General features: G+C 53.2%; 9 protein-coding genes across 9 annotated transcripts; 5 read left to right on the forward strand and 4 right to left on the reverse strand.

Moving 5' to 3' along the window:
• Positions 1–252: 252 nt before the first annotated feature.
• CTAM01_16514 (uncharacterized protein) lies at positions 253–593 on the forward strand (the record flags this gene model as incomplete). Its single annotated transcript, XM_060532507.1, has 3 exons — positions 253–260; positions 335–379; positions 527–593. The coding sequence occupies 3 exons, from the start codon at positions 253–255 to the stop codon at positions 591–593; spliced, it is 120 nt and encodes a 39-aa protein (XP_060372904.1).
• A 4-nt stretch (positions 594–597) lies between these two features.
• CTAM01_16515 (uncharacterized protein) lies at positions 598–738 on the forward strand (the record flags this gene model as incomplete). The annotated part of the gene is made up of 1 exon (XM_060532508.1): positions 598–738. One exon carries the CDS (start codon positions 598–600, stop codon positions 736–738), a length of 141 nt encoding a protein of 46 aa, XP_060372905.1.
• A 615-nt stretch (positions 739–1353) lies between these two features.
• On the reverse strand, positions 1354–3110 carry CTAM01_16516 (oxalate decarboxylase family bicupin; the record flags this gene model as incomplete). The annotated part of the gene is made up of 5 exons (XM_060532509.1): positions 1354–1965; positions 2018–2232; positions 2288–2614; positions 2698–2978; positions 3034–3110. 5 exons carry the CDS (start codon positions 3108–3110, stop codon positions 1354–1356), a joined length of 1512 nt encoding a protein of 503 aa, XP_060372906.1.
• A 2584-nt stretch (positions 3111–5694) lies between these two features.
• Positions 5695–7239, reverse strand: CTAM01_16517 (uncharacterized protein; the record flags this gene model as incomplete). Its single annotated transcript, XM_060532510.1, has 1 exon — positions 5695–7239. One exon carries the CDS (start codon positions 7237–7239, stop codon positions 5695–5697), a length of 1545 nt encoding a protein of 514 aa, XP_060372907.1.
• Positions 7240–7907: 668 nt separating this feature from the next.
• CTAM01_16518 (uncharacterized protein) lies at positions 7908–9564 on the forward strand (the record flags this gene model as incomplete). Its single annotated transcript, XM_060532511.1, has 3 exons — positions 7908–7941; positions 7997–8583; positions 8647–9564. The coding sequence occupies 3 exons, from the start codon at positions 7908–7910 to the stop codon at positions 9562–9564; spliced, it is 1539 nt and encodes a 512-aa protein (XP_060372908.1).
• A 103-nt stretch (positions 9565–9667) lies between these two features.
• CTAM01_16519 (uncharacterized protein) lies at positions 9668–13209 on the reverse strand (the record flags this gene model as incomplete). The annotated part of the gene is made up of 5 exons (XM_060532512.1): positions 9668–11626; positions 12360–12653; positions 12725–12964; positions 13024–13075; positions 13148–13209. 5 exons carry the CDS (start codon positions 13207–13209, stop codon positions 9668–9670), a joined length of 2607 nt encoding a protein of 868 aa, XP_060372909.1.
• A 1187-nt stretch (positions 13210–14396) lies between these two features.
• CTAM01_16520 (fatty acid hydroxylase) lies at positions 14397–15547 on the reverse strand (the record flags this gene model as incomplete). Its single annotated transcript, XM_060532513.1, has 3 exons — positions 14397–14733; positions 14832–14898; positions 14980–15547. The coding sequence occupies 3 exons, from the start codon at positions 15545–15547 to the stop codon at positions 14397–14399; spliced, it is 972 nt and encodes a 323-aa protein (XP_060372910.1).
• Positions 15548–17665: 2118 nt separating this feature from the next.
• CTAM01_16521 (uncharacterized protein) lies at positions 17666–20218 on the forward strand (the record flags this gene model as incomplete). Its single annotated transcript, XM_060532514.1, has 5 exons — positions 17666–17841; positions 17908–18083; positions 18375–19024; positions 19148–19327; positions 19382–20218. The coding sequence occupies 5 exons, from the start codon at positions 17666–17668 to the stop codon at positions 20216–20218; spliced, it is 2019 nt and encodes a 672-aa protein (XP_060372911.1).
• A 1734-nt stretch (positions 20219–21952) lies between these two features.
• On the forward strand, positions 21953–23395 carry CTAM01_16522 (uncharacterized protein; the record flags this gene model as incomplete). Its single annotated transcript, XM_060532515.1, has 5 exons — positions 21953–22058; positions 22128–22275; positions 22344–22596; positions 22656–22781; positions 22835–23395. 5 exons carry the CDS (start codon positions 21953–21955, stop codon positions 23393–23395), a joined length of 1194 nt encoding a protein of 397 aa, XP_060372912.1.
• Positions 23396–23433: the final 38 nt, after the last annotated feature.

Consider the following 23433-nt stretch of genomic DNA (forward strand, 5'->3'; position numbering starts at 1 on the left):
CGATCCCAATACGAAGTTCGCGAACATCAGGGATATCCATCGGGCTCAAATCGAAGCGGGTGAAAGGGAGGTTATCACGGCTGAATCCAGCGACTCTGAATGCCCTAGTGAGGCTGGCAGCTGTATTGTAGTGGGTGTGGTTGAGGATCAATAGTTAATAGTAATGAGGAGGTTGGGTTGTGATCCCATCGTTTTTGTGGTGCCAGAAACAGGGGGGTGCCAGGAAGTGGGTATGTTGACTTACACCTTCAAATGCTGAGGTCAGTCCCGATCTGAGACTTGCTGATTGTAAAATTCCTGTAGCTGACTTTTGTAGCTTTTAAAAAACTGCAAGACTCAAGAACAGCGGGATGGCTGCAAGGGCCAGTGCATTAAGCATGTAGGTTACTCATTAGGACTTATACTCATAACTCGAACTAAACATCTTCATAGTGCTCGGACACAACCGCAAACTTGGCTGTCTGCATTGAGTAAGTTTACCTCCACGGACTCATCGATGCTATTGTTGTTCTAACGAGTGCAACAGCAAGGCGAACAACGACTTTGACTGCGTCTGCGGAACCCAGGCTGGCAGAGGTCCTGGATTCAACTGAGCTTATGACTTTGTCTCTGAATTTTCTTTTTAATGTAGATAGAGCATGGCGTGCCTTGCATTTGACTAAAAGACCAAAAAGTTTCACTCAAGAGCTACCTCGGTTCGCCACAACTATCATCGATCGCTTTATCATTGAGACTTAGACAATATCTCCGTAGAAGTTGCATGTTCCCGGGTTCGATTCGATAACACCAGCTCCATAGCTCAACCCCCTTAACATCCTCTATTCTGAGACTGTACACTGTATCCTTACTTTAAGGTCGTCGAATGCGATGAATAGGACTGCCCTATAGCTGAGGCTTCGAGAAGTTCGAGGCTGGTTTTTTGCCCCGGCTGCGGGAATCCTGTGATTTCTCCGCTGACCGGATGCAGTAACTCCCGATTCACTCCTTGCAGCTGGTGGAGGTCCCTAGAGCCTCCAAGCTTCTTATGGGCCATCGCACTTACTAAAAGTCTATTGAGCGGGAATTCGAACTTCACCTACAAGCAGCGAAAGATCATCTTAACACGGTTTGCCAAAGTCAACCTCGGCTTGTTTCGTAAGTTAAATCAGCATGCTCGCCATCGGAGCTTGAACCTACACAAACGTGTCACAATCTTTCCTGTCAGAGACCTCGCATGGAGATATCGCTTGCTGTTGATACTGAAATACACACGCTACCGAACGACTTAACTCCTGTCTCCATGCCAGCCCCAACTCGCAAAAGTCGCGCGTCTGAAAATATTTACAGTAGAAATGAAGAAAATCAGGCAAGGAACTAGGCCTTGAACTTCTTGAAGTTACGTCCACCATCAGCCAGCGCCGTCATGTTGGTGTTGCCAACCTTGATGTACTCCTTCTCCTTGGGAATCGCAGCAATCACTTCGTCAGAGAGGCCAAGGGTATCCTTGACGACCTGCTTCGGGGTAAGGGCCAGCCATTGTGCAACGCTGATGTCCGAGAACTTGGGCGCTTGAAGGACCTCAAGGAAGATGACGTCCTCGGTACCAGTGTTCTCGATGTAATGACTGTCACCAACCTTCACGTAACCAACATCGCCGGCGGTGAAGTCAAAGGTACGCGAGGCCTCAGGGGCTTCAAAGATGGTGATGCGGCCGGAGCCCTGCAAAAAGTAGTTCCACTCGTCGCTTGTGGTGTGCCAGTGGATCTCGCGCATGGCGCCGGGCTGGACGACGACTAGGGCAGCCGAGAAGTTCTCCGCAATGGGGAACGTTTGCGGGTCGAGGATCTTGACGGAACCGCCGGGGACTTGGAAAGGCTTCTGCTGCGACCAATGATAGGTGTATGATTCAGCACCAGTCAGCGATCCTGCCGATGAAGTCTGATTCTGCTTTTCAATGTCTTTCGGCGCAGGTGTACCATTGAAGATCTGGAAATGAGTAAGCTAATGCACTGACGTGCCAATTCATCTTTTGACTTACATAAAGCTGATCCTTGGGGATCTTGTCAAATGCAGAAACATCCGTCTTAAGATTCTTGGAAAGAACGGACAATGGGTTTCTCAAGAATAGCTCAGAAGCGAGAAATGTGTTCTCTTCGCTGAAGCTTCCCTGGTCGAAGACGAGGAGGAACTCTGTGCCTTGGTCGAACGCCTGAATGCTGTGAGGGACACCCTTCGGGAAGAACCATACATCACCTATGTAGCTTGGTTAGCTTTATAAGAAAGATAAATCAGGTCGAGCTAGACATACCCTCGCACACATCGTCGACGAAGCTCTTTCCATCCTCATTCATCGCTGCGATGCGACAGCATCCCTTGAGCATGAGCGCCCACTCCGCCGAGGTGTGCCAGTGAAGCTCGCGGTAAGCGTTAGGCTGCAACTTCATATCGACACCCGCCATCGCAGAAGCGACAGGTAGGACTTTAGTGTTCTGCTGCCGCGCCCAGCCGGCGCCTTCTTGGCTGCCGAGACGGTTATGCGAAAGGCCCAACGGCCACATGGCGTTCTCGACATCGCCCTTGTCGGTGCCGGGCGGGGCGAAAAGATCGGGGTTAAGCTTCTCATAGTCGTAGGTTCCTGCGGGAATTATGTGTTAGCGCATCTCTTCCCTGCAATGATCCATCTCCCTTCAACGCCTCCCCGCTAGGGATGCAACGTACTTGGGCCCGGGTCCGGAGATCCTAGTCCGCCGCGGATCGGTTGCGGGACGTCGACACCATCAAAGTTCAGGTACAGGCCGAGCTTTCCGTCTGCTTCCTGGCCGGGCACGAGTGTAACGTCGTCGACATTGGCGGAGCCGCCAGTTTCGGGGTCAGGTCGCGCTGCGTTGCCTCCGAGAAGGCTAGAATCTCCTCTAAGACTTCCCGTAGGTGTAGTTACGGTGGGGATGGGCGGATCGACACCGCCAACGGGGCCTTTGTTCTCGCCATAGTCTCCCATTCTATTCAACTGTTGGCACACTCTCCTAGTAATCGTATGCTCGTGGGAGTACTTACTGTGGTGCCGGAACGGCATGGCTCTGCGGCAGAGCCGCAAGCAAGCTAGCGAGGAGGAAAGCACCGTGGGTATACATCGTGATGGAGAATAAACTGGAAGAAGACGAAGTCGAAAAGATTGCGCTGTAACGAAAGACTGGTTATTGAGTGTCTGTTTCCAAGATGATCTGAAAGGTGATGATTCTGAGATGAAGCACAATCCCTTACAGACCGGATTGAAGGGCCTTCTTATACCTCGCATTCGCCATAAGACGAACTTAGAACCTGCCTCCAAAGTCACCCAAAGCACACAAACGACATATGATGGCTCCCGAGCTAGCTATGCCGTGTCTTGACCATCTGCCAGTCTACTTCCCCTCACCCAATCCATGCCATCTACTATCACAAGGCGGAGAGGAATTCGGCGGGACCGATTAAGCTCCCAGCCTTGGCGTCCGGACCGCGATATGTGGATGACATGGGGCTAGCCGCGTGGAGCACGAGCAGTACAGTAGAAGCCGGGGGCGATAGTAGTCTAGATGACGCGTTTTCGCTCTTTTAGGTCTATCGCGAACCGTGAGACGGTTAGCACGGGAAAGGCAAAGACCCACGCACGGTTGTACGGCACCGGTGTGGGCGAACATATTGATCTGATCAACGACTAGCCACATGCTACCTTGAGATTACTCACAACCTCCGAAAAAGCGCACAGCGCTCACTACGTTGTCTCACTTAAAGCGCTTACAGCCCCCGGAGGCTTCGGGAAGTCCATCGCGCCTCAATCAACTCAGCTGGCCTTACTAGGATCAAAGTTGTTTTGCAAAGTGCAAATGTTCAGCAAAAGGTTAAAAATAAGGCTTGGTAGTGTCGACGCCCTCCCGTGCGCCTCCAGCGCGGATCATCGAATCTGATAGCGGGAATTCGGTAGCGCCCCACGTTGCATTTCCCCCCTATTGCCGAACACGGCAGTTGATTGTCTGGCTACGTAGTGAAGTCACCGCTCTTAGAAATGGTCCGTTCGCGATTCGTCTGAACCGCGGAACCCTCTTGACGTGTGTTCTTTGTGGGTTACCTTAGATTATTCATGCAGAAGAAACGTACTTACCTGGGATGATTAAGGGTGTGACGAACACCTCGGTGAAAAGAAAAAAGCCCCGGTGTCTCGCAGAAAGCTCGGGATTGTCCGCTTACACCATGACTTATTCAAGGTTCAAAAGTTCTAGCTCCCTGATCACTCGGCTGCTAGCGTCCTGCCACCGGCTTCTAACCTCACCCGGGCAGAGGAAAGAAGCTTGTAAGAGTTTAGTGACGCGCCAACCATTTGAATGGCGAAATGTGAGCAATCGAAATTACAAATGCCGCAAACTCCTTGCACGAGTACAAGCATGTGTGCTCAACATGGGATTGGGGTTCTTGTCGCTCGCAGTAGGTCTGGGCTTGCTTTCATGTCCTCTACACCTGCGAGGTGCCTCGATGATAAATCGGGCCCGGCAGATTTGGATTCCGGGATACCATTTCATCAGAAGTACAAGATTGCATCATTTTCAGAAGAGGGGAAACTTTGGCCTGTCATCTGGCAGGTTTGCTAGATGGCCCAAGTCCAAGGTTCAGAAGATGAGACGAATGCAACGTTGTCTACGCGATGAGCAATGGCAGATACTAAATAAAGCCTCACAATATGACATAAAGGAAGCTGATAACAACCAAAGCTTGTTTTGTACCCAATTGGGACATCACTGCTGGCTGAGCCGTCGGATATCGCTGTGGTTGGATGATTATACGATTTGGGTTGCCGCATGCGATACGGAAATACCGCCACAATGCCATCGTGCATGGATGCCCGTCGTTGGCGCGTGCGGCTTCATCCGATGCAGGTGGCCTTCTTTTCTCCTTCGCTGCCCGCTGCAGATCCGTCTTGGCTCAAAGGAGAGAGCTTGTGTTGCAAGGCTAGCGATCGACCGGGCAATTGGGCTTATGAGTACCCTTGAAGGTAGCCAAGTCCTCTTAAGCATAGCCATAGCCGTCCATCAGCCAATGCAACGCAACTGATCATGGTCTTTAAGAGTGTTTCATCTACAGAAGCCCTCCAAAGAGAAGAGAAAAAACTCTTCCAGGAATTATTAGATCCCACCGGCATTAATCTGCTCCTCCCCCCCGGAGGCTAAAGGAGGGTATCCCAATTGAATTGCAACGTATTCGTAGAACGCTGACGCTTTCAACAGGCAGGTCACTCAACCTGGCGACAGAGAATTAGACCTCTTATAGGTAATCCAAGAACATGGTATTATGTCTTCTATGGATGTGAGCTACTGAATCGCGTGCTCTTAGATGAATCATAGAGAGCATGTAGTCTGTTGGGTGATCGAAGTCTGTGATATGACATCAAAAATCTCCGCACCAGCCTTCCCGTTGAGCCAGGCCACCAACAAACTCTGATTGGAGTGGGACGCCTATATAAGGTGATATATCACAGCCACGATGTCTGATGGCCCTGGCACTGGAAAGATTTTGCCATTAATTCGTCGTGATGAGTTTGAATTGCGCTATGTCGCAACCCCTGGACTACCCAGACACGATGAACGGAAATAAAACTTTTCATGACGTGAACATACAATCAGGTGTTAAAGAAGAGCATGATTGCTGGGTATATGATTAATACACTAGTGAAAAAGGTTTGTTGGGCTAATGGCCTAGATATTCCTTGACCTCGTAGTTCTTCTTCGCATAAAAGAACCACAGTGACATGGTGATAATGGCAATGCCCACAAGCACAGCCGAAGCATAATTCATTTGATCTGCAACAGCAGGTAGGTAATAGGGGAAACAGTAGAAGATGAGTGCAACCGCCGACCATGCAAGCATGACTATGTTCGCAGCAAAGCCAAGTTTAGGATACCAGAAAGGGCCGTGTTTGAAATTCGAGCGGCCTTGGGAAAGTGCCAGGACAACCGGGATACTGTAGCTGATGTATTGAAGTAGCAGTCCTGTAGATATGAGGGAGTTGAAAGCGAGGTCGGATGCGAGGTAAAGGCAGCCGAAGATGGCAGTCCCTGATGCGGAGAATATCAATGACCAGGTAGGCGTATGCAGCGGGGAGGGCGCAATCTTGCTCAGGTGATGGTGCATGGGGAAACCGGCCTCGCGGCTGATGGTCCACGCCAGCCGAGACTGCCAGGTCTGAATAGACCAGACGGCGCCGATAGTTGTGATCATGACGGGCACCCAGAGACCCACTGAAGCAGCCTTGCTGCCTGTGATGCGGTAGAACAAGGCCAGGGCCGAGTTGTCGTCGGCTCCGTCAATGACGGGAACGTTAATGAGAACAGACGTGACAACGAGGAGTCCGGAGACGAGGCCGACAACGATAGTCCACATCAGTGCCTTTGGGATATCCGTGCTGGGCCGGGGCATCTCCTCTGCCAAGTGAGTTGCAACGTCGAGACACGAGAAGCTCCAGTTGGCGCCGTTCATTCCGATGATGAAGGCGATGCCGTTTTGCCAGCCCGAGATATTTACTGTGGTAGCGAAGAAGTCTTTCGCGGAGGCGTGCTCGTCCGACATGGCGAACAGGGTTATGAAAATGACGACGATGGTGGTGCAGCTAAACAGTAACATGATCTTGGAAATCTTTGGCAGAAGGCTCTCAAAACTCGCACCGAAGACGGTGACGATGTTGAGGAGTTGGAAACCCAGGAAACCCATCCACCGCTTATAGACAAAGCTTGGATCGAGAAGCGTGATGATGGAACAGATGCCGACAGGCACCGAGAGACACGCCGACGAGCCTGTGGCAACGGCAGCAAGCCAGCTGATGACGGCCGTGATGTACGACAAGAACCGGCGAGAACTCGGCGGCGCCAGCCGGTGGACCCAGATATACTGCCCACCTGGGTGCGGCATAGCCGAAGCCAGCTCCGCGAGAGTTGTGGCAGTTGCGAGGCCGACAAAGGCCATGACGAGGAAACCCCAAAAGAAGAGCGGCGAGCCGCCCATGGGCAAAGTGCTGCCGAACACTAGTAGCAGGCCGATAGCCGTGTTTGTGGTTCCGTAACCGATACCGAGGGCGGATAGAGTTGTGAATGGCTTCATGGTTTGCACGGTGACGTCTCCGTGGACGATGGAGCCGTGCTCCGTGGCTTCATTGTCCGCTTTTTCGGGCATGGCGGCGACGGCATTTCGTGTTGTGGCCGCTGAGGCCTTGTCGAGTGAGGAGGATCGCTGATCCATTGTCGTATTGCTGACTCAAGTGTTCGCCAAGGGCGAGGTCCCGTCCAAGATGACTGACTTTGCGAATATATGCGTAGGCAGTGGAGGATAGAGGGAGGGGGCTAGACGGAGACTGCCTCCCTCAAGTTTTGGGGGTGGAGTATCGAGGGACCAAGTTAAGTAGACGCAAGTTTCTTGTGCATGTTTGTGTGACCAACTTGATCCAACTAGATGGCAGCACGAGACTCGCGTCGACCGACCAGAGGCAGTTCGATAAGCCGAGATACCATCTCGTCCGCAGAAGAAAGCTTGGAGATAACATATCCCGGACTTGTTTTCTGGGGTTGCCGCGCTATCGGCTCGCATTTCGCACGCAGTTGCCCGATCCGGCAGGCCAGAGCGGGCCCCTATCCGCTCCCGATGCCCCGCATCCCGACCCCCTCATTCGCCGACACCGGCAGAGATTGCGGGTTCGCTGCAGCGGTACGATGAGGGTAGTAATGGACACGATCATATGGTTCGTCTGAATCGGTACCGAGGTCAATGTGGATGAAGATTGCGTCCTTAGAGCCCAGGATCTGTGTTCATTATCATTTTGCTCAAGAAGCTCTGGAGTAGCGATCAGTCTCACCTCTCCAGTCCTTACCACGGTGCCATCAACTTATATCAAATCTCACCGAAACTTTAAGATGGCGGTTGAAGATGAGCTTTCATCTTACCTCAGTGAGTAATCACAATCAAACCTCAGAGGCATGGTTCGCTAACCAATTGTTCCAAGATCCCGAAACAGCCAGGTTTCTCCTTAAAGTTTCCAAGGCCATCTCCCAAGACCCAGGCCTGCCCAGGCCAAACCCAACAATATCATCATGGCAGGTTCCAGAGCACCGCCTGGCATCAGTCCAATCTCCCACCCTTCCCAAGCAAACCGACTTCGCGGTCATTGGGTCCGGCATCACCGGTTGCAGCGTCACGAAGACGCTTCTCGAACACCAGGCATCACGCAACGCCCACGTCACGATCCTCGAAGCCCGGACACTCGTAAGCGGTGCCACAGGCCGGAATGGCGGACATCTCGTCACTGCTTCGGGGCATACTTACGGGCCCATAGCTGCGCAACACGGTGTCGAGGCAGCGAAGCAGATTGCCCGCTTCTCGATCCTGAATGTTGAGCGAATCATGAGAATGGTTAGAGGTATGGACCCGGAGACCCAGGAGCGGTGCCAGATTCGCGATGTTCTCAAAGTCATGGCTGTTGGTGATGATGAGACATGGGTCGCGGCCAAGAGCTCGGTATTGGGATTCCAAAAGGCCGTCCCAGAGCATAGTCAATATCACCGAATCATCGAGAGAGACGATGTGCCAGGAGTACGTGATTCGGGATGCTGCAGGAGGGTCTCGGAGCTTGGTTGACTGACCGTTTGATCACAGAGATGGAACATCAAAGATGCAAGCGGGGCTGTAGAGCACAACGCCGGAGCCATCTGGCCGTACCGTCTTCTCGTGAGAATCTACGAAGGTCTTCTGGTCCAATACCAAGACCGACTAGCAATTGAGGCAAACACGCCCGTGCTTCAGGTCAAATTCTCGTCGTCCGCCAACCCAGAATACCCCTATCTCATCACGACTCCAAGGGGCATCATCCACGCCAAAAAGGTCATACACTGCACCAACGGCCACGCATCACATCTCCTCCCACAACTAGCAGGCCGCATATACCCCTTCCGCGGCACAATGTCCGTCCAGAAACCCGGCCCGACCCTCAAGAACCTAGGTGCTTCGCGCTCGTGGAGTCTGTCTCACAAACCAACCCTGGATGCCCGAAGCGGTCTCTACGTGACGGGCCTCTACTATCTCCAGCAGAATCCTATTACAGAAGGAATTTGGATCGGGAACGAGACGGCGTACATGAAGGATATCTTGACTTCTGATGATACCTACGTTCCGAAGGAGGCGAAGGATGCTCTATCGACGGTGCTGCCGAAATTCTTCCTTGAGGGGTGGGCACCCGAGGCGAAGACGTCCGAGGTGGAGGCGATTTGGTCTGGCATCCAAGGTCACACGGCTGATGGTCTCCCAATTGTAGGCCACATTCCGGACTCTATCGCGGGAGACGCCGGCGGCGGACAGTGGATCGCCGCCGGGTTCAATGGGTACGGGATGGACAAGTGCTGGCTTACGGGCGAGGCTTTGGTCAGGATGATATTTGGGGAAGATGTCGGCGACTGGTTCCCGCAAGCGTACATCGTCACGGAGGAGCGTTTGCGAGGCAAATTGACGTCGGATGAGACGTTGCTCAAGTTTGCAAAGCTCGCGAATCCTCAAGGGGTCAAGCTGTCCAAACTCTGAGCTAGTCCCGGCTTGCCTATCTACAGAATCAATGGAAAACTGTCATGGCCGAATAGAATATAGTTCATAAAAGAGACATCATGCATCATATTAGCTCCCCGAATTAGCCCATCATCGTCCCGAGATTCTTCTCACGCGCGATATCGAGCCAATACACATCCTCCTCACCAGCATCCAGCGCCGCCCACGTATGATCAATCAACTCAGAAATGACCCGACTCTTCCGAAGCGGCAAAATGTGCGTATAAGCCGCCAGCCGCGACCGCACAAACTTGCGCGCCCTCGCCACCTCGATAGACGCGGGGTCGATATCCAACACATCCGCCCCGGCCTCACCATACATAGCATCAGGCTGCCGTAGGTGTTGCGGCTCCCTCCTCAACTCGCTCGAGATAGCCACCATGATGAAAGGCTGTGCGCTTCGCGTCCGGGATTCAAAGGGTATATCTCGCAAGATACCGAGGATGTACATTGCAAGCTTCGTCAACCACGTCCTCCTCTCTCTCGCCGAGGGGACCTTGTCGCTGTCTAACCCCGATCCCGCGGCGGCAGATAGCGGAATCGGACGTAGGAGCCGCTCCCGGTCCCACGGGGCATACCGCTCATTCAACAAATCTGGAAACACGCGGTACAGCTGTAAGAGACCGGTACACCGGTACGCCTCGTCGATAAGCTCCAGATGCCGCAGCGGAGTTTTCGGATCGCCTGGATCAGTGACGCGAGATAGGTCCGGCGGACGATGCGCAAGAAACGCGCGCTCGAGTTGTCTTGCGGAGCGGAGAGCGGCGCGGAAGACATCCAGGTCCGTCTCGGTGAGGAACTTCACGGAGGCCATGTGTTTCCGGTACTGGAAGATGAGGATGCCCGTGTCGGTGAGCAGTCGGACAGTGGCGTGGGATATGCCCGAGTAGGGGTGCGGCTCAATAGACTTCGACGGGTCCGCCGGGCCGATGGATGTGGTGTGGTGGTAGTCGCCCAGTTGGGTGCTGTCTGTCAGGTAGGCGAGGAGCATGGCCCAGTAGTCCATGGTGTCGCTGAAGAAAGACAAGCTCGCGTCTGCGTCGCTGCCGCACGTCTCGGCGGAGACGTCTTTGAGCATGCTGCAGCTTGCTCTGAACATGTCTGTTGCGAGGTTCTGGGGGCTAAGCCAGCTTGATGTGTGGCCTAGGAGCGTTGATGAGAGAAGCATGGCCCGCTTGTGTGTTGTAGTCATTGAGGTTGATAAAGGTAGCGCCGAGGGTCGGTCGCGGATGAGTCTGAGGGCGTCGCCGTGTTCTCTCCGGGCGACGGGCAGGAGGTGCGGAAAGTCTTCCGAGAGGCAGGCGGCGGCCATGCTCTGGATGGTGTGATATAAGGCGCCGGAGGACTGCCACATTGTCTCGACGATGTTGCGCATCACGTTTGTCTTGCTGTCCCATGCGCAGTAGAGCGTGATGACCTCGCGGAAGAAGTATTCGGAAAGTGATGTTGGCAGATGGGCGAGCTCTCGTGGGCTACTCTCTAAGAATTGTTTACATGACGTGGATTGAGTATTATCGAACGGGGGCGGAATACTATTCTCCTGAACATTGGCTGCGGAGCTCTCACTCTGGAACAGATGATCCATCTCCCGGTCCTCAGCTTGAGATGACGACGTCGTCGGGCTGTGGCCATCAACAGTCCAGGCTGAGCTAATAAAGGGCGCATCCCAGAATGGCGTTGTAGGAATCACATTCTGGCTGCTAAGAAGCAAAGCGCACGACGAAGCATCAAGGGAGGGCATCTCCTGTGGCAGAGCAGGAAGATCCCACTGTAAGGGATTTGCGAGCCATGGGTCCACGTGTTGCAGCACGTTAGCGTCGACATGGTTTGAGGTTGGCGAAGCGGCTTCGATGGGCTGTGGACTTGTTTGAGATGCGGACTCTCGAGGTCCTCGTTGTCTGGGTGAGCCTTCAGCTGCGGCTTTTTGATCGACGCGGACTTGGTGCTTTCGCGACCAGCGCACATTGAGGGCGTAGCCGGGGCACTGAATTCCTCTCTCCTCACACCGGGCGCATCCAGGTTTCCTCTCGTCGCATTTGGTCTGGCAGCAGCATGTCAGTTTGTATGATGGAAGAGGATGGGAGAGATCTCACAGTGTCCATACCTTTTTTGACTTGCATCTGAGGCATCCGCCCCTTGATTTGGTATGCATTGCGCTGGAGGACTGCATGAAGTGGGGGTGAAGCCAAGACCCTTGATATTCTGCGAGTCTTGGTAATGATACAAAGATGATGATTTCCAAGAGTTCGATCTGGATGAATACACGGTTTTCGCCCTAATGACTGTTCAATGTAGTGGATGAGAAGTCAAAGTTGGAGGTTGGAGTAGATAAGTTATCATTGAGTAGACCGACCTAAACCTCTTGACTCATTCGAGTCTAATAAGGTACTCGTAATGAGCGAATGCTAGCGCATCCCGAGACCCCCGGCCCAGCTTTGTGACAATCCCCCGCAATTTTCAACTGCGTCTAACGCGAACCCGGTCATGCGGGGGGAGGGGTCTCTCCGGCAGACGGCAAAACAGGCTCAAAGTTTGAATAGCATCGGAACTCAGCTCTTGGCATTCAAGCATCGCTCTCTATCTTTCCAGGTATCGATAGAAAAGGAGGCGTTTTAATCAAGAGATTCACTCTTCACAGAGTCTTCACCATGTTTTCACCAATCCAATTCATACACCATTCAATACCAAACTCATAAACTACGGAATACAATTCCTCACTCACTCGCTTACCCGCCACCCCTACCATCCCCAGCCTTAGCTCCAGGCTCTCTCACCATGGTAAACAACCGAATCGCATCCCCTTCATCATCACAAATCATCTCCCTCTCAAACACGAACCCCCACCGACCATAAATCTTTACATTCGGCACATCCTTACTAGACTCCAAATAACACTTCACACCCTCCTCATCAGCCCGGTCCGTAACAGCCTTCATCATCTTTGCGCCTACACCTTTGCCCTGAGCGGAAGGCAGCACGACCATGATGTTGAGGAAGTAGTATCCCCTAGGATCAGTCCAGATCTCGCGCTGGGCTTTGGCTTGGGCTTCTTTCCAGATGTAGTATCGCTATATTACTCGTCAGGAGGGGGGGGTTTGCAAAATGAAAATGAGATAAGATGAGATGGGAGATGAAATACCTTGACATTCAAACCCCCGCGTCCATACCACAAGTTATAGTTCACCTGTCCAAACCAAAGCCGCCACCCCTCAAACCAATCATTCCACGTCGGCGGCGCGTCGGCAGGCTGTGGAGGAAGCCACATTGCTACGCCGAGGACCTCATCACTGCCTTGTTCTTTTGCGACGTGGAATATGCCGTTGCGCATGCCCCATCTCATACGCAGAGCTAGGGACTCGTAGTTTCGTTGCTGGTTGAACTATAGTACGGTGAGCATCCTGGGAGATATAGCTTGGCGGAGTTGGGATGAGGGTGTACCTTTGATTGATCGTATACCCAGACATTGTACGGGTCGCCGCTGAATGCTTGTCTGCGAGGCGTAGATCATTAGTATCAAATTTGAACTCGACGTGGGTATCGTGCCAATGTCTGTAATACTCACTGCACTGCTTTAACTGCCCCTGGAATATCCGCCTCTGTGAGATCCGTAACTTCAATCGTCATCTTAGACGTGGGGTGAACTATCGATGGTGTGTTGAATGGCAATGAGGTACACCTGATCAATGCAACTTAGGGATCTAGAACAAAGAAAATTTAGCGTGAGTGTCGCGTGAAATCAAAAGCAATAATCTCAGCCAGATTGAATATTCAATGTGAGATTCAATTGACATAAAGACCAGATCAATTCTCTTGCCGGCTGATAACTACAAAGCAAGCCCCCAATCTCCAGGTCGCATGTGGTCTGCGGGGTACAGATAGTGTTAGTTCAGAAAGATTATCAAAGGGAGATAAGATCGCATAGACTTTCCGCGAAAGGCAAGGCGGGAAACTCGGCGCAAGCTCAAGCATGCCAAACCTCACTCACCCCGCGTGCCGGCGCCAACTCGGCTCCTCCGCAGATGATAATTCGAGACCGGACCTGAGAAAGAGAGAGAGAGCTCTTTGCCAAGGACCCCTAAACTCCAACCACATTCCACGCTTATTTCACCTGGCTACGGTAGACAGACCGACAACAGGACCCTTGGACTTCCTCTCACTTCCCCGCAGAGCTATGCGTGGATCATCCGCCCATCGGGAACCTGTGCGACAGTCCGAACATGTCTGAACCTACATATAACCTTTCCCTTCCCTCCTACCGGAATGACGTCGGATGAGTGGCGAGAGGACAAACACTTGGCCACTGCATTTTTTTCTCACTTCTTTCTCTATTTTTCCAATGTCGCATGTTTCAATTTTCAGCCAGACAAGGGACGCGTCAGTGAGGCAGGCGCAGCCGGCGCTGAGGCCAGCTTCGTCCGACTCAAGTGAGCGACACCAAGTTGGTGAAAATCAGAATCAATTGCTGTTGCTGTTGAGGGGAAATGAGTTTGAAGATGTGATATGCCATTGGTATTCGCTTAATTATGATTATTTTAGATATGCAATGCTCATTCGCCATGAGGAATGTGTCAAAAGCCCACCAGAAACCTGTGGTGGACGGGAAAAGTCGTTGAAGGCTCGCTCGCTCTTTGGGGGAGCCTTCCGATGCTTTCCGGGAAATGAAGAAAATCTCATCTCAACATCAACGTGTCGCCATGCTTCCTTCTATGCATCCTTTTCTTCAAAATAAGGGGCTTCGGTCCTTTGAAACACGACCGATATTCAACCCCCAAACCCATAAATCCAAACGTTCTCTTTTGACTATTTTCCCCTCACAGATCCTTCTTCTGCTCCTGGGGAATGGGGTTTCCCTTTTCGTCGACAAGACCCTTGGCGCGCATGACCTTGAGGGCGTCGTGGAGGGGATCGAGCTCGGGCTGGGGCGCGCGATGGGAGTCAAAGTAGTTGTCGGCCCAGGTGAAGTACTGGCCGTAGTTGACGGTGAAGTACATGTGGTGGAGGGTGTGGTGGGCGGGACTGTTGATGTACTTTTCGAGCCAGTGACCCGAAATCATGTCGCCGTCGTGAATGAGGATGGTCCAGATTTGAACGAGGACGAAAAGGCCCATGTAGAGGTACTTCTGGATAGGGCAGAAGAAGACGAAGACACTGGAGAATGTTAGTTTTGTTGTTGCACGTGGCTGGCCACCGAATTGAGGCTCAAGTAGCTCCCACTTGGTGATGGTGATTCTTGGGGGTTGACTTACTGGTAGGGCAGAGATTGAACGTAGCCGTCGAGGGGGTGGAAGGCGAGGGCAGCCCAAGGCGTAGGCACTGGATACAGTCAGTCGAGGCCATAGAAATGGGTGTCGGTCAATCGACCGGAAAAAGAAGGAGTGAGATGGGGTGACATACCAATCCACTTGTGGTGTGGCTTGTGGATGTACTTGTAGACGGCGGGGTGGTGCTCGAGGCGGTGAATCCAGTAAATGGCAATATCGTTCCAGACCATGAAAATAGTAGCTGAAATGGCCATCCACCAGAGACCATACTCCTCAACATGGGTGTACAGCAGACTCTTTCCGCGAACCTCGGCGAGGAAAAATGGCAAAGTTAGGATGTTGATAACGGGGACGGCCTTCATGGAGGAGATCATCTCCTGGCGGATCTGGTTCTTGAGGAAGCGCGGGTGATATTCGAGACGGCGGTCAAAGATGAGGTAATAAGACAGCGGACTGAAGATCCAGTAGAGGGCGCAGGCGCCCAGCTGGGTGATTGCGAGGATGGAGATGGTTTGACGGAGGATACTATCGCGGGGCCAGGCGGAGCCATACGAGTTCGAGAGGTCTAGTGGTGATGATGAGGCAAAGGCGTCGCCGGTCGCGTTGTATGCGCCGGTGTTGGCAGTGGTGGGCGCAGGGACGAAGTAGGCGTAGGCCTTGTCCAGGACCAATGGGTCGAGGAGCTCGAGCGCGACGTCCATGATGGGCCGGCTTTGTGTGTGGCGTGGTTGTTCGTTGTTTGTTGTCTCTGTTCGGCAACGGGTTGCGCAGGAGAGTGAGAAAGACGGAGAGACGCAGGTGGTGGGATGCGTGCGGGAGGTTGTTGGGATGGCAGCTATCGGTATGCCAGGTGAGGGAGGGAAGAGAAGTGAATGTAAGAGGAGGCGAAGTGTAGATGGGAAGGAAAGGAATGGCAAAAGAGTCACGTCGCCGATAAAGGTGTTCCGATGAAGTTGCGCTCGCTCGCAGCTCGGTCGGTCGGTCTGGCGGTCCCTCTGTTGCTGTTGCTGGCAGCGCTGTTGTTGCTTCGGCGTCTGCTTTCTGCTCAGGGGCAAAGGAAATAGCAGAAACATTTTTGGGATCCGTTTATTTTCGCCCACATTGGCACATTGGAGCAAATTAGTCAACCACCGCCCACCCCTCCCACCAAAGAGCTCCTTCCGTGGTGCGCGCTTGCGACCAGTGACATTGGGCGACAAGGGACGGGACGGGAATGAGGGATGGCAAAAAAGTGCGACCACCTAGGTAGGTACCTGCCTGCACTGCTGCAGAGGTACAAAATACAACAAAATCAGCACATCAGGCAAGAGGGAGGAAGAAAAAAAAGAAGGGACCCGCCAGATGAAATGATGGCGCTAAGCTTCATCTGTTCATTTAAACGAGGTCGGGCTGATCGTTTTGGCCACTCACAACAGCCTCTGCTCTGCATCTTCCCCTCTAGCGGGGTCTTCCCACCGGTACGTAGCTTCTCAGTCAAATACATGTACACTCCCGGCGCATTCTGGTGCCCTGGTGGTGGTGTCACTTTGGTAGTGGCCGCCGCACTACGCAGTGATGGACATTGGACACACCCATCACAACAGCATGGCAGGGTGCGCCAACGCCGTGCTTGTGCCATCTGATTTGCCAATCCCTTTCTCGAGTACACCGGATCTGTTCCTTCCCCTCCATTACCACCTGTGAGCTCTCCTCAATTGACAGCGCTGATTTGGCGCATTCAAGCAGATTGTTGAGCTGTACACAACATCAAGCAACCGCAACAATTTGCGACTTTCGGGCTACTCGGTGTCCGTGCGGCGCCCCGAAGACGGAGTTACGAAGTATCAAGGTGGGGCTGATATCGCCGGATTCCCAATGGGATTTCAAGGAGAAATGGAAAGCGGGGCGGATCTCTCGGGAACTCGTGCTGCCAGTCGAACCATTCTGCCACCATTCTTCCATGGCCATTCTCCATCTTCGCCACGGGTGAGCACGGGGAAGACATGTGGATGGCATATCCCAGCATTCGGGATGCGTTATCCTTTTCTGCCATCTGGATTTCCTGTCATCACACTTTTATCCGTGTGGCATATATGGTGTTGATGAGTGATACGCCTCTGGCGCGTCGATCTTGAATGCCGAACGTCTCTCCACTGGACCTTAAGTTCAATGCTTCTGGTGTTGCTAGAATACCGCATTCTCATGGCCCCTCCAGTGATAATGACAATGGTAATTGCTTTTCGGACGACTCAGACAGGGATCTCAAGCAAACACCAGTTTCGCCCATGCGACAGTCTGCAACGACTCGCTCGTTTGAGAATGAAACGACACTGATCAGAGCGAAAGAATCTCCCGTTGGCAAGTTCTCAACAGCGACCCAATTGCTTACAGCTCCTTGATAGCTCGGTGATGATGGTTCTTAGCGCGCTTTTCGTATTCGGATCGCCCAAGAGCTTGGGCGCTCCACACGATCGACATTTTAACTCTAGCGCCTCACGGAGTGTGGCAGCAGAACAGGCTGAACAGCTGCCCAATCACGTTAGACAATGAGCCAAAGCTGTGGTAGAATATCTATCCCAAGTCTAGAACGTTGGATGGTAGTTGTCAAAGGCTCTGGCAGAAACTCTACTATCAACCTTCCACCAAAAGACAGGTACCTATGCAGGCACATGGAAATTCGTGTAAGATACCTAGGATTAGGCCAACAATTGATGGTGCTATCAGTGAGGTGCAGTATCACCGCGATAACGTTGCTTATGTAATTGCCATGAACATGCGAGGAAGGAGCCATCGCAGTACTTGCAACCCCCCGTCGCTGCTGCACTGTTGCCTAAGCCCTTATGGGAAGCTCATTCGAGATGAACAACTTCCCTTCTCCGCAAATCTCATCCCAATTCACTTCATCTTCTCAGACCTCTCCCCCATCGACCTCCGTCTCCCTCTCTGCCCGCCTCCAACAACGGCGCGGAACCCGGCCTCGCAGCGCCAAGATCGGACGTGGGGACCGTCTTCGGACGTTCGTTCCCAAGCCAATTGCATAACACGACCCTCGTTACTCCCACTTGTTCCTGGCGTCGATAAGGGGATACCTAGACAAACGACGTCTCCCACCAGAGCGGTTCGCCGCCGTCGGCCCCGGTTGGTTCGCACCCATCCATCCACGCATATCCAGTATCCGCAAGTCAGCCGAGCCGCGCGATGCCAAATACAGGCAGGCCGAGTCCAAACTGCCATTTGTGCCGGAGCCGAAGGGTCAAGGTGAGAGAATGAGACATCTAGACGCACAATTTCCGTATGAGTACTCAACGAAATCCGAATCAAAACGGGTCCCTCCCGCCCTCCCGCTCCCGCTCGCAAGTGCGTAGCGTCGTCGCGTGTTATACCTACTCTGTGCCTTTGGTTCACTGATGGATACATGTACCTACCTATCGTACCTACTTTGCCTTATACGTGTGAACAATCATCCCAAGTCTCCATCGCCTTGCAGCTGACAACTGGGGGGTCCGGCCGTGCGCGCCGTGCCCGCGGCATGCAAAAAGTGCGATTTAGGCCGACCTCAGTGCCAAAGATGCATCAAGTACGGGGTCCAGTGCCCCGGCTACCGCGACGATGACGGAATGCGCTTTCAGAACGCCGATCCCACCTCGTTTGAGCGACGGAAGAAGAAGAGGAACCACCAGCACCAAGACCAGGACGATGAGGCGGCGTTGATGACCAACTCAAGGACCGGGACCCTACAGATCATAGAATTCACACCTGAATTATCGACAGCGGCATCGATCTCAACCTCGGCGTCCCCTGGGTCGAGCCGCCAACCGAGCCGGCAGTCCACACCTGCCACGAGCGTCACCACTGACACCACTACCTCGACGCAGCTATCCGTAGCACTTCCTGTGCTCAAGACTATCCGTCAACACTGGACTGCCGAATCCATCCCGCTGGTCCTGGGATTCTACGAGAGCCTGGACTTTCTTCCAGGCTTGTTCAGGGGTGCCGGCCAAAACCACTGCCTCGTGCTCACCGGCCAGGTCTTTACCAGGGCCTACATGATTAACAAGTTCCGTCCCAGGGCCGACTATCGCGAGCTGTCCATCGTTCTCGGCCATGCTCTGGCCGCGGTACAGGAGGCTATCAGAAACCCGAAGACGTATACTTCTGATTCAACGATCGTTGCGGTTTGGTTGCTTGGGAACTATGAGGTGAGTGAAGAGGCTTATAACATGCTATTCGCATGACACTCAGCCCAAACCTCGGTGTGCAATGTGCTGGGCTGTTGCTGTATTGCTTTTGGCGACCAGGGGACTAAAACAAAATTCTGGCAGCTGATGATTGGCGGGTTGGAACGGAGATCGTTCATTACCAATAAAGAAAGGGGTTCGTCGCCCGAAGTTCCCTGGCACATCCACGGCCAGGGCCTCCTCAGCCTCATGCGGGCAAGGGGGGACCGGCAGCTCTACACCCGGTCCGGCCGTCAAATCTTCTGGGTCATGCACAATATGATTGTAAGCAGGATACTCCAGAACTACCTGCTCTGGTTTACTAAACCCGTATGTTAGCAAGTCCAACTCACGATTGCAAACACACCTTGTCCCCCGGACTTTGAACGCTGGCTCGACATCATCGAAGCAACCCTCCAACCCAGCGAAGGCCTCCTTCTTCACACTGCCCGCTACCTCTCTGCAGCATGCTCCCTTCTATCAAAACTGATCCCGCTAACACTCAGCGGCGATGCCTCCCGCGCCCGGGCAGCATACCCGGCCCTCATTGCTGAGAGCGACCGGGCAGACCTCGCCATGGCGGAGTGGATGCACGCGGCGCCCGAGTTCCAATTCGAACCGGGGCCGATGTGGGGCTACTTCTGGAACTCGTGGCGGAGCGCAAGGATCAAGGTGCACCACATGATCATTCTTATTTCGAATCTCGTCGAGTATGGTGAGCCGTCGCTGGTTCCGGAAGATTACGACGTAGACTGTGGTGGGTGTCCGTTGTTGAACCCGGAAGTCCTTCACGCCCGCCGGGAATTCTGCATGGGCATCATCGCGACGGCCGGTCGGGATGTCGTGGAGGGGATACCGAGGTCGTTGGGCGGGAAAATGCCGGACCTAGACCCGGATTTGCCCTCGTCGTATTTCGATGGCGTGAGGTTGATTTGGCCGCTGAGCCACCTGTACATTCTCCCCACGGCGCCGCGGCACCTGCGAATCGTGGCAAGGGATGCGTTGTTGAGAATCGCCAAGGAGAAGGGGATCTTGACGGCGTTGAAGCCGAGGGCGGGCGGGATGCTGTTCCCAGAGGCGGCGTTGAGGGGCATCCCGGTGGATAATCTGGAGGATGTTATTGAGGGCGGCGGAGGAGTGCATCAGATTGCGACCAAAGTTGAGGCGCAGGATTGATGATACTCCACAAACAAGGTCGAATGGGAGTGAGCTCCGAAGCTTGGAGCGATTATGTTGACTTCTATGAGATCTCCGAACTGTAAAGTCGGGGTTTAGTAACTTCCGTCATCTGGGTGCGGACCCGACATTTCGCTGTTTTCTTGTTGTGGGTTTCTACGGACATAATCAAGTTGTACCCGCCGTCGGCTTGTTCGCTCGGGGTATTCGCCGGTCGGTGCTTAACTCAATTCGCCGATGAACATGACATCGATATTCACACAAGTACACAGCCCTGCCCGCCAAAGTGAAAAGGTGATGTTCGTGCGCCTACCTAGTTCTTTTAGCTTAGCTCGGGGGGCTCTGGAGGCTGCTTACGCTCGCATAGCTTGCTGCTCCCCCTATGGTCGATCACTGACGATCGCACCTCTGCCTTTTACCCACTTTGCAGTCTGATTACCCTTAGGCATAGACTATCGTGGGATCGCATGTAAATTTAATCTTCCTTCATGAGAACCCTCGCAGCGAAGGGAAGTCTCCCTAGCGAAGACCATTGAAAAGCGGATGCCGTACTGAATGCGTTAGAGGGATTCAAGAAACCCCTCAATATGTTCAAAGCATAAGACTAGGCACCAACGACCCGCATCATTGATCATGGATCCCAGCATTCCTACCCCGGCTCACTGGCTCAGGGAACGAGAAGCTTGTTTCGACGTGTTAGCGCCAGATTTGCGCTGCTGCGGCCTGCGCCGTTGAAAGCGGGAGGTCTGTCGACGGTGTAGAGTTAGTGGTGCAAAAGAAAGAGTTTGATCAGTTTGCGGTAGAGTACTGCAAGGCGTAAGCAGAGCCCGGCACTTCTGAGCCGAGTAAGCCTGCCTCATGCCGGAAGAGGAAAACCATTCGACCCCAATTTTCTTGCTTGATCTGGGCCCTAAGAGCGTCCTCGAACTTTGAGGTATTTGCGCGGTGATGAGTGGTCGCTGGTGAGACGTGGTGGTAGGATTCTGGCCGTGTGCCGGTTATCCGAGTCGCGAGATAGGGCGCGACATGAAAGTAGGGTATCCTGAGACCATTCCCGAATAGTAGCATTTCTCGAGGTTATGGGGCTGCAGAGTCAAGAGTCAAGACTCTGGTGGCTCAGCCACGGGATTGACGCGCCCTGGGGATTTACATCAATCTGTATGACATGCCTATGTACTCCGTACTACGAAACTAAAGGACGATACTAGCAATGAGCTTCTACACAGAAACGGAAAAGATCTTTCCCCGTAGAGGTGATGAGTAAGATGCATGGTTAATCGATAAGGAGGCCTACCTGCTCCCCGCGGGCTTAGATTGCGTCTAGATAAGATACGGCGCTACAACCCCTCAACCACCCCGGCGCGCCGCTGATGCGCTTCGACAGCTTATTGGATACCACAGCGACCGTTGGCTTTGGAGGAAGGCGGAGTTGTGGTTAGCGGAGGATTTTCCAGCGAATGTAAGTAAGCGAATGCGATGGATGGGGACGCCGATGCAACGGACGCGCAGGCTGGCGGATGGGGCCCGAAGGCTTGTTTTCTGACTTACAGCTAGCTGCCTATTGAATATGGGGCCGGGGGAAGTATGGGAGGACTCCCTCGCGTGTAAGGTAGTTTTGGAAATGATATAACTACCGGGCTTGGGAGCTCTAGATATCTGGAGTATTCGAACCATCATCAACCTACTTCACTCTAGAATACGATAGCCTGAAATACCTGGTCCTTTAGTCTTACTATGCTTGTTTACGAAGCTCTTATCCAGGCCCGCGGCCTTCTTCGCGACAATGACAGCAGCTCTAATAGCACCAAGGATACCTGCCCACACATCTCCCTCGCCGAAGGTCAGCATATTCACTCTCACCTAGTCTGTCATTAGGTACCCAAGCTTCTTTTACTAACACCAATTCAAGATGCATCTCAGCCCCTCTTTGGCACCATGTCCTTCTACACATTCAACATGATCCTCTCTGGTAGCTTCGCTGCCGCATCCTGTCTCATCATCTTCACCCTCATGATCCTCCACGCGACGCACCTCAGCAAAAGCAACGAGCAAATCAAGTGCGTTCCCCTCCATTATCCATAAAAATTACGAACCTAGACACGGTGGAGCTAACAGCAGAAAACAGAATCCTCAGAATCTCCCTCATCATCCCCTTCTGGTCCATCATCTCTTTTCTGTCAATCTGCTTCCCCACGGCCGAGGTCTACCTCCACCCCTGGCTCGAGTTCGTCCAGTCCATCTGCCTGGCCACTTTCTTCCTCCTCCTGTGCGAGTTCGTCTCGCCTAGCGAGCAGCACAGGGATGTCTTCTTCGCCGGCATGACTGTGAAGAATAAGAAGGCTGCCAGTGGGGAGGAGAATGGTCTCGAGTGGTACAGGGTTAGTCTACTGCATCTGGTCAAGCACCGTGGAGGGATACATCTAACATCCCATCGCAGAAAATGTGGTTCGCCGTCTTCCAATATCCAGTCGTCGCCCTCCTCGTCGCCATCTTGACCGCCATCACCCAAGCTGCTGGAGTTTACTGTGAGTTCGAAAGCAAAGTACATTTCGCTAGACTATGGGTGAGTCAAACCTTCAGTCCCCGCCTATAACTCATCTGACAATTTCCCCAAAGCTGCAAATCATCGGCACCGCCTCCCTCACCATCGCCCTCATGACCGTCATCCGCTTCTTCATGCAACTCCGAAAAAAGCTCTCCCACCACCAACCCCTCGCCAAATTCTTCGCCTTCAAGCTCGTCGTCACCCTCACCTTTCTCGAAAACATCATCTTCTGGATCCTCAAGGACACGGGCGCCCTCAACCCGACGTCCACCCTCACCGACGCCGATCTGCGGATCGGTATCCCTTCCATGCTCGTCTGCATCGAGATGCTGCCGCTGGCTGCGTTCTTCCACCACGCGTACTCGCACCGGCCCTATGTCATTGGCGGCGGGAACACGCGCCGGCCGTTGGCGGGGGATTTGGAGGCGTATGAGCCGCAGACGTATTCTGGTGGGCCCGGGGGTGTGTGGGCGCTGGTGGAGATGTGGAACCCGATGGAGATTGTGGAGGCGATCGTGTTTGGGTTGAAGATGAAGGCGGAGGAGAGGAAGCAGTCTAGGGCTAGGGGGCGTGAGTGGCAGTCGACTAAGTATCAGTCGGTCGAGGAGCCGTATGAGATGGGCAGGAGATGAGGGAGGTGATGGAGCGAGTTTGATGAGCGTTGATTTGA

The sequence above is a fragment of the Colletotrichum tamarilloi genome, assembly GCF_030869305.1.
Source record: "Colletotrichum tamarilloi strain Tom-12 chromosome Unknown Scaffold_231.1, whole genome shotgun sequence".
NCBI lineage: Eukaryota > Fungi > Ascomycota > Sordariomycetes > Glomerellales > Glomerellaceae > Colletotrichum > Colletotrichum tamarilloi.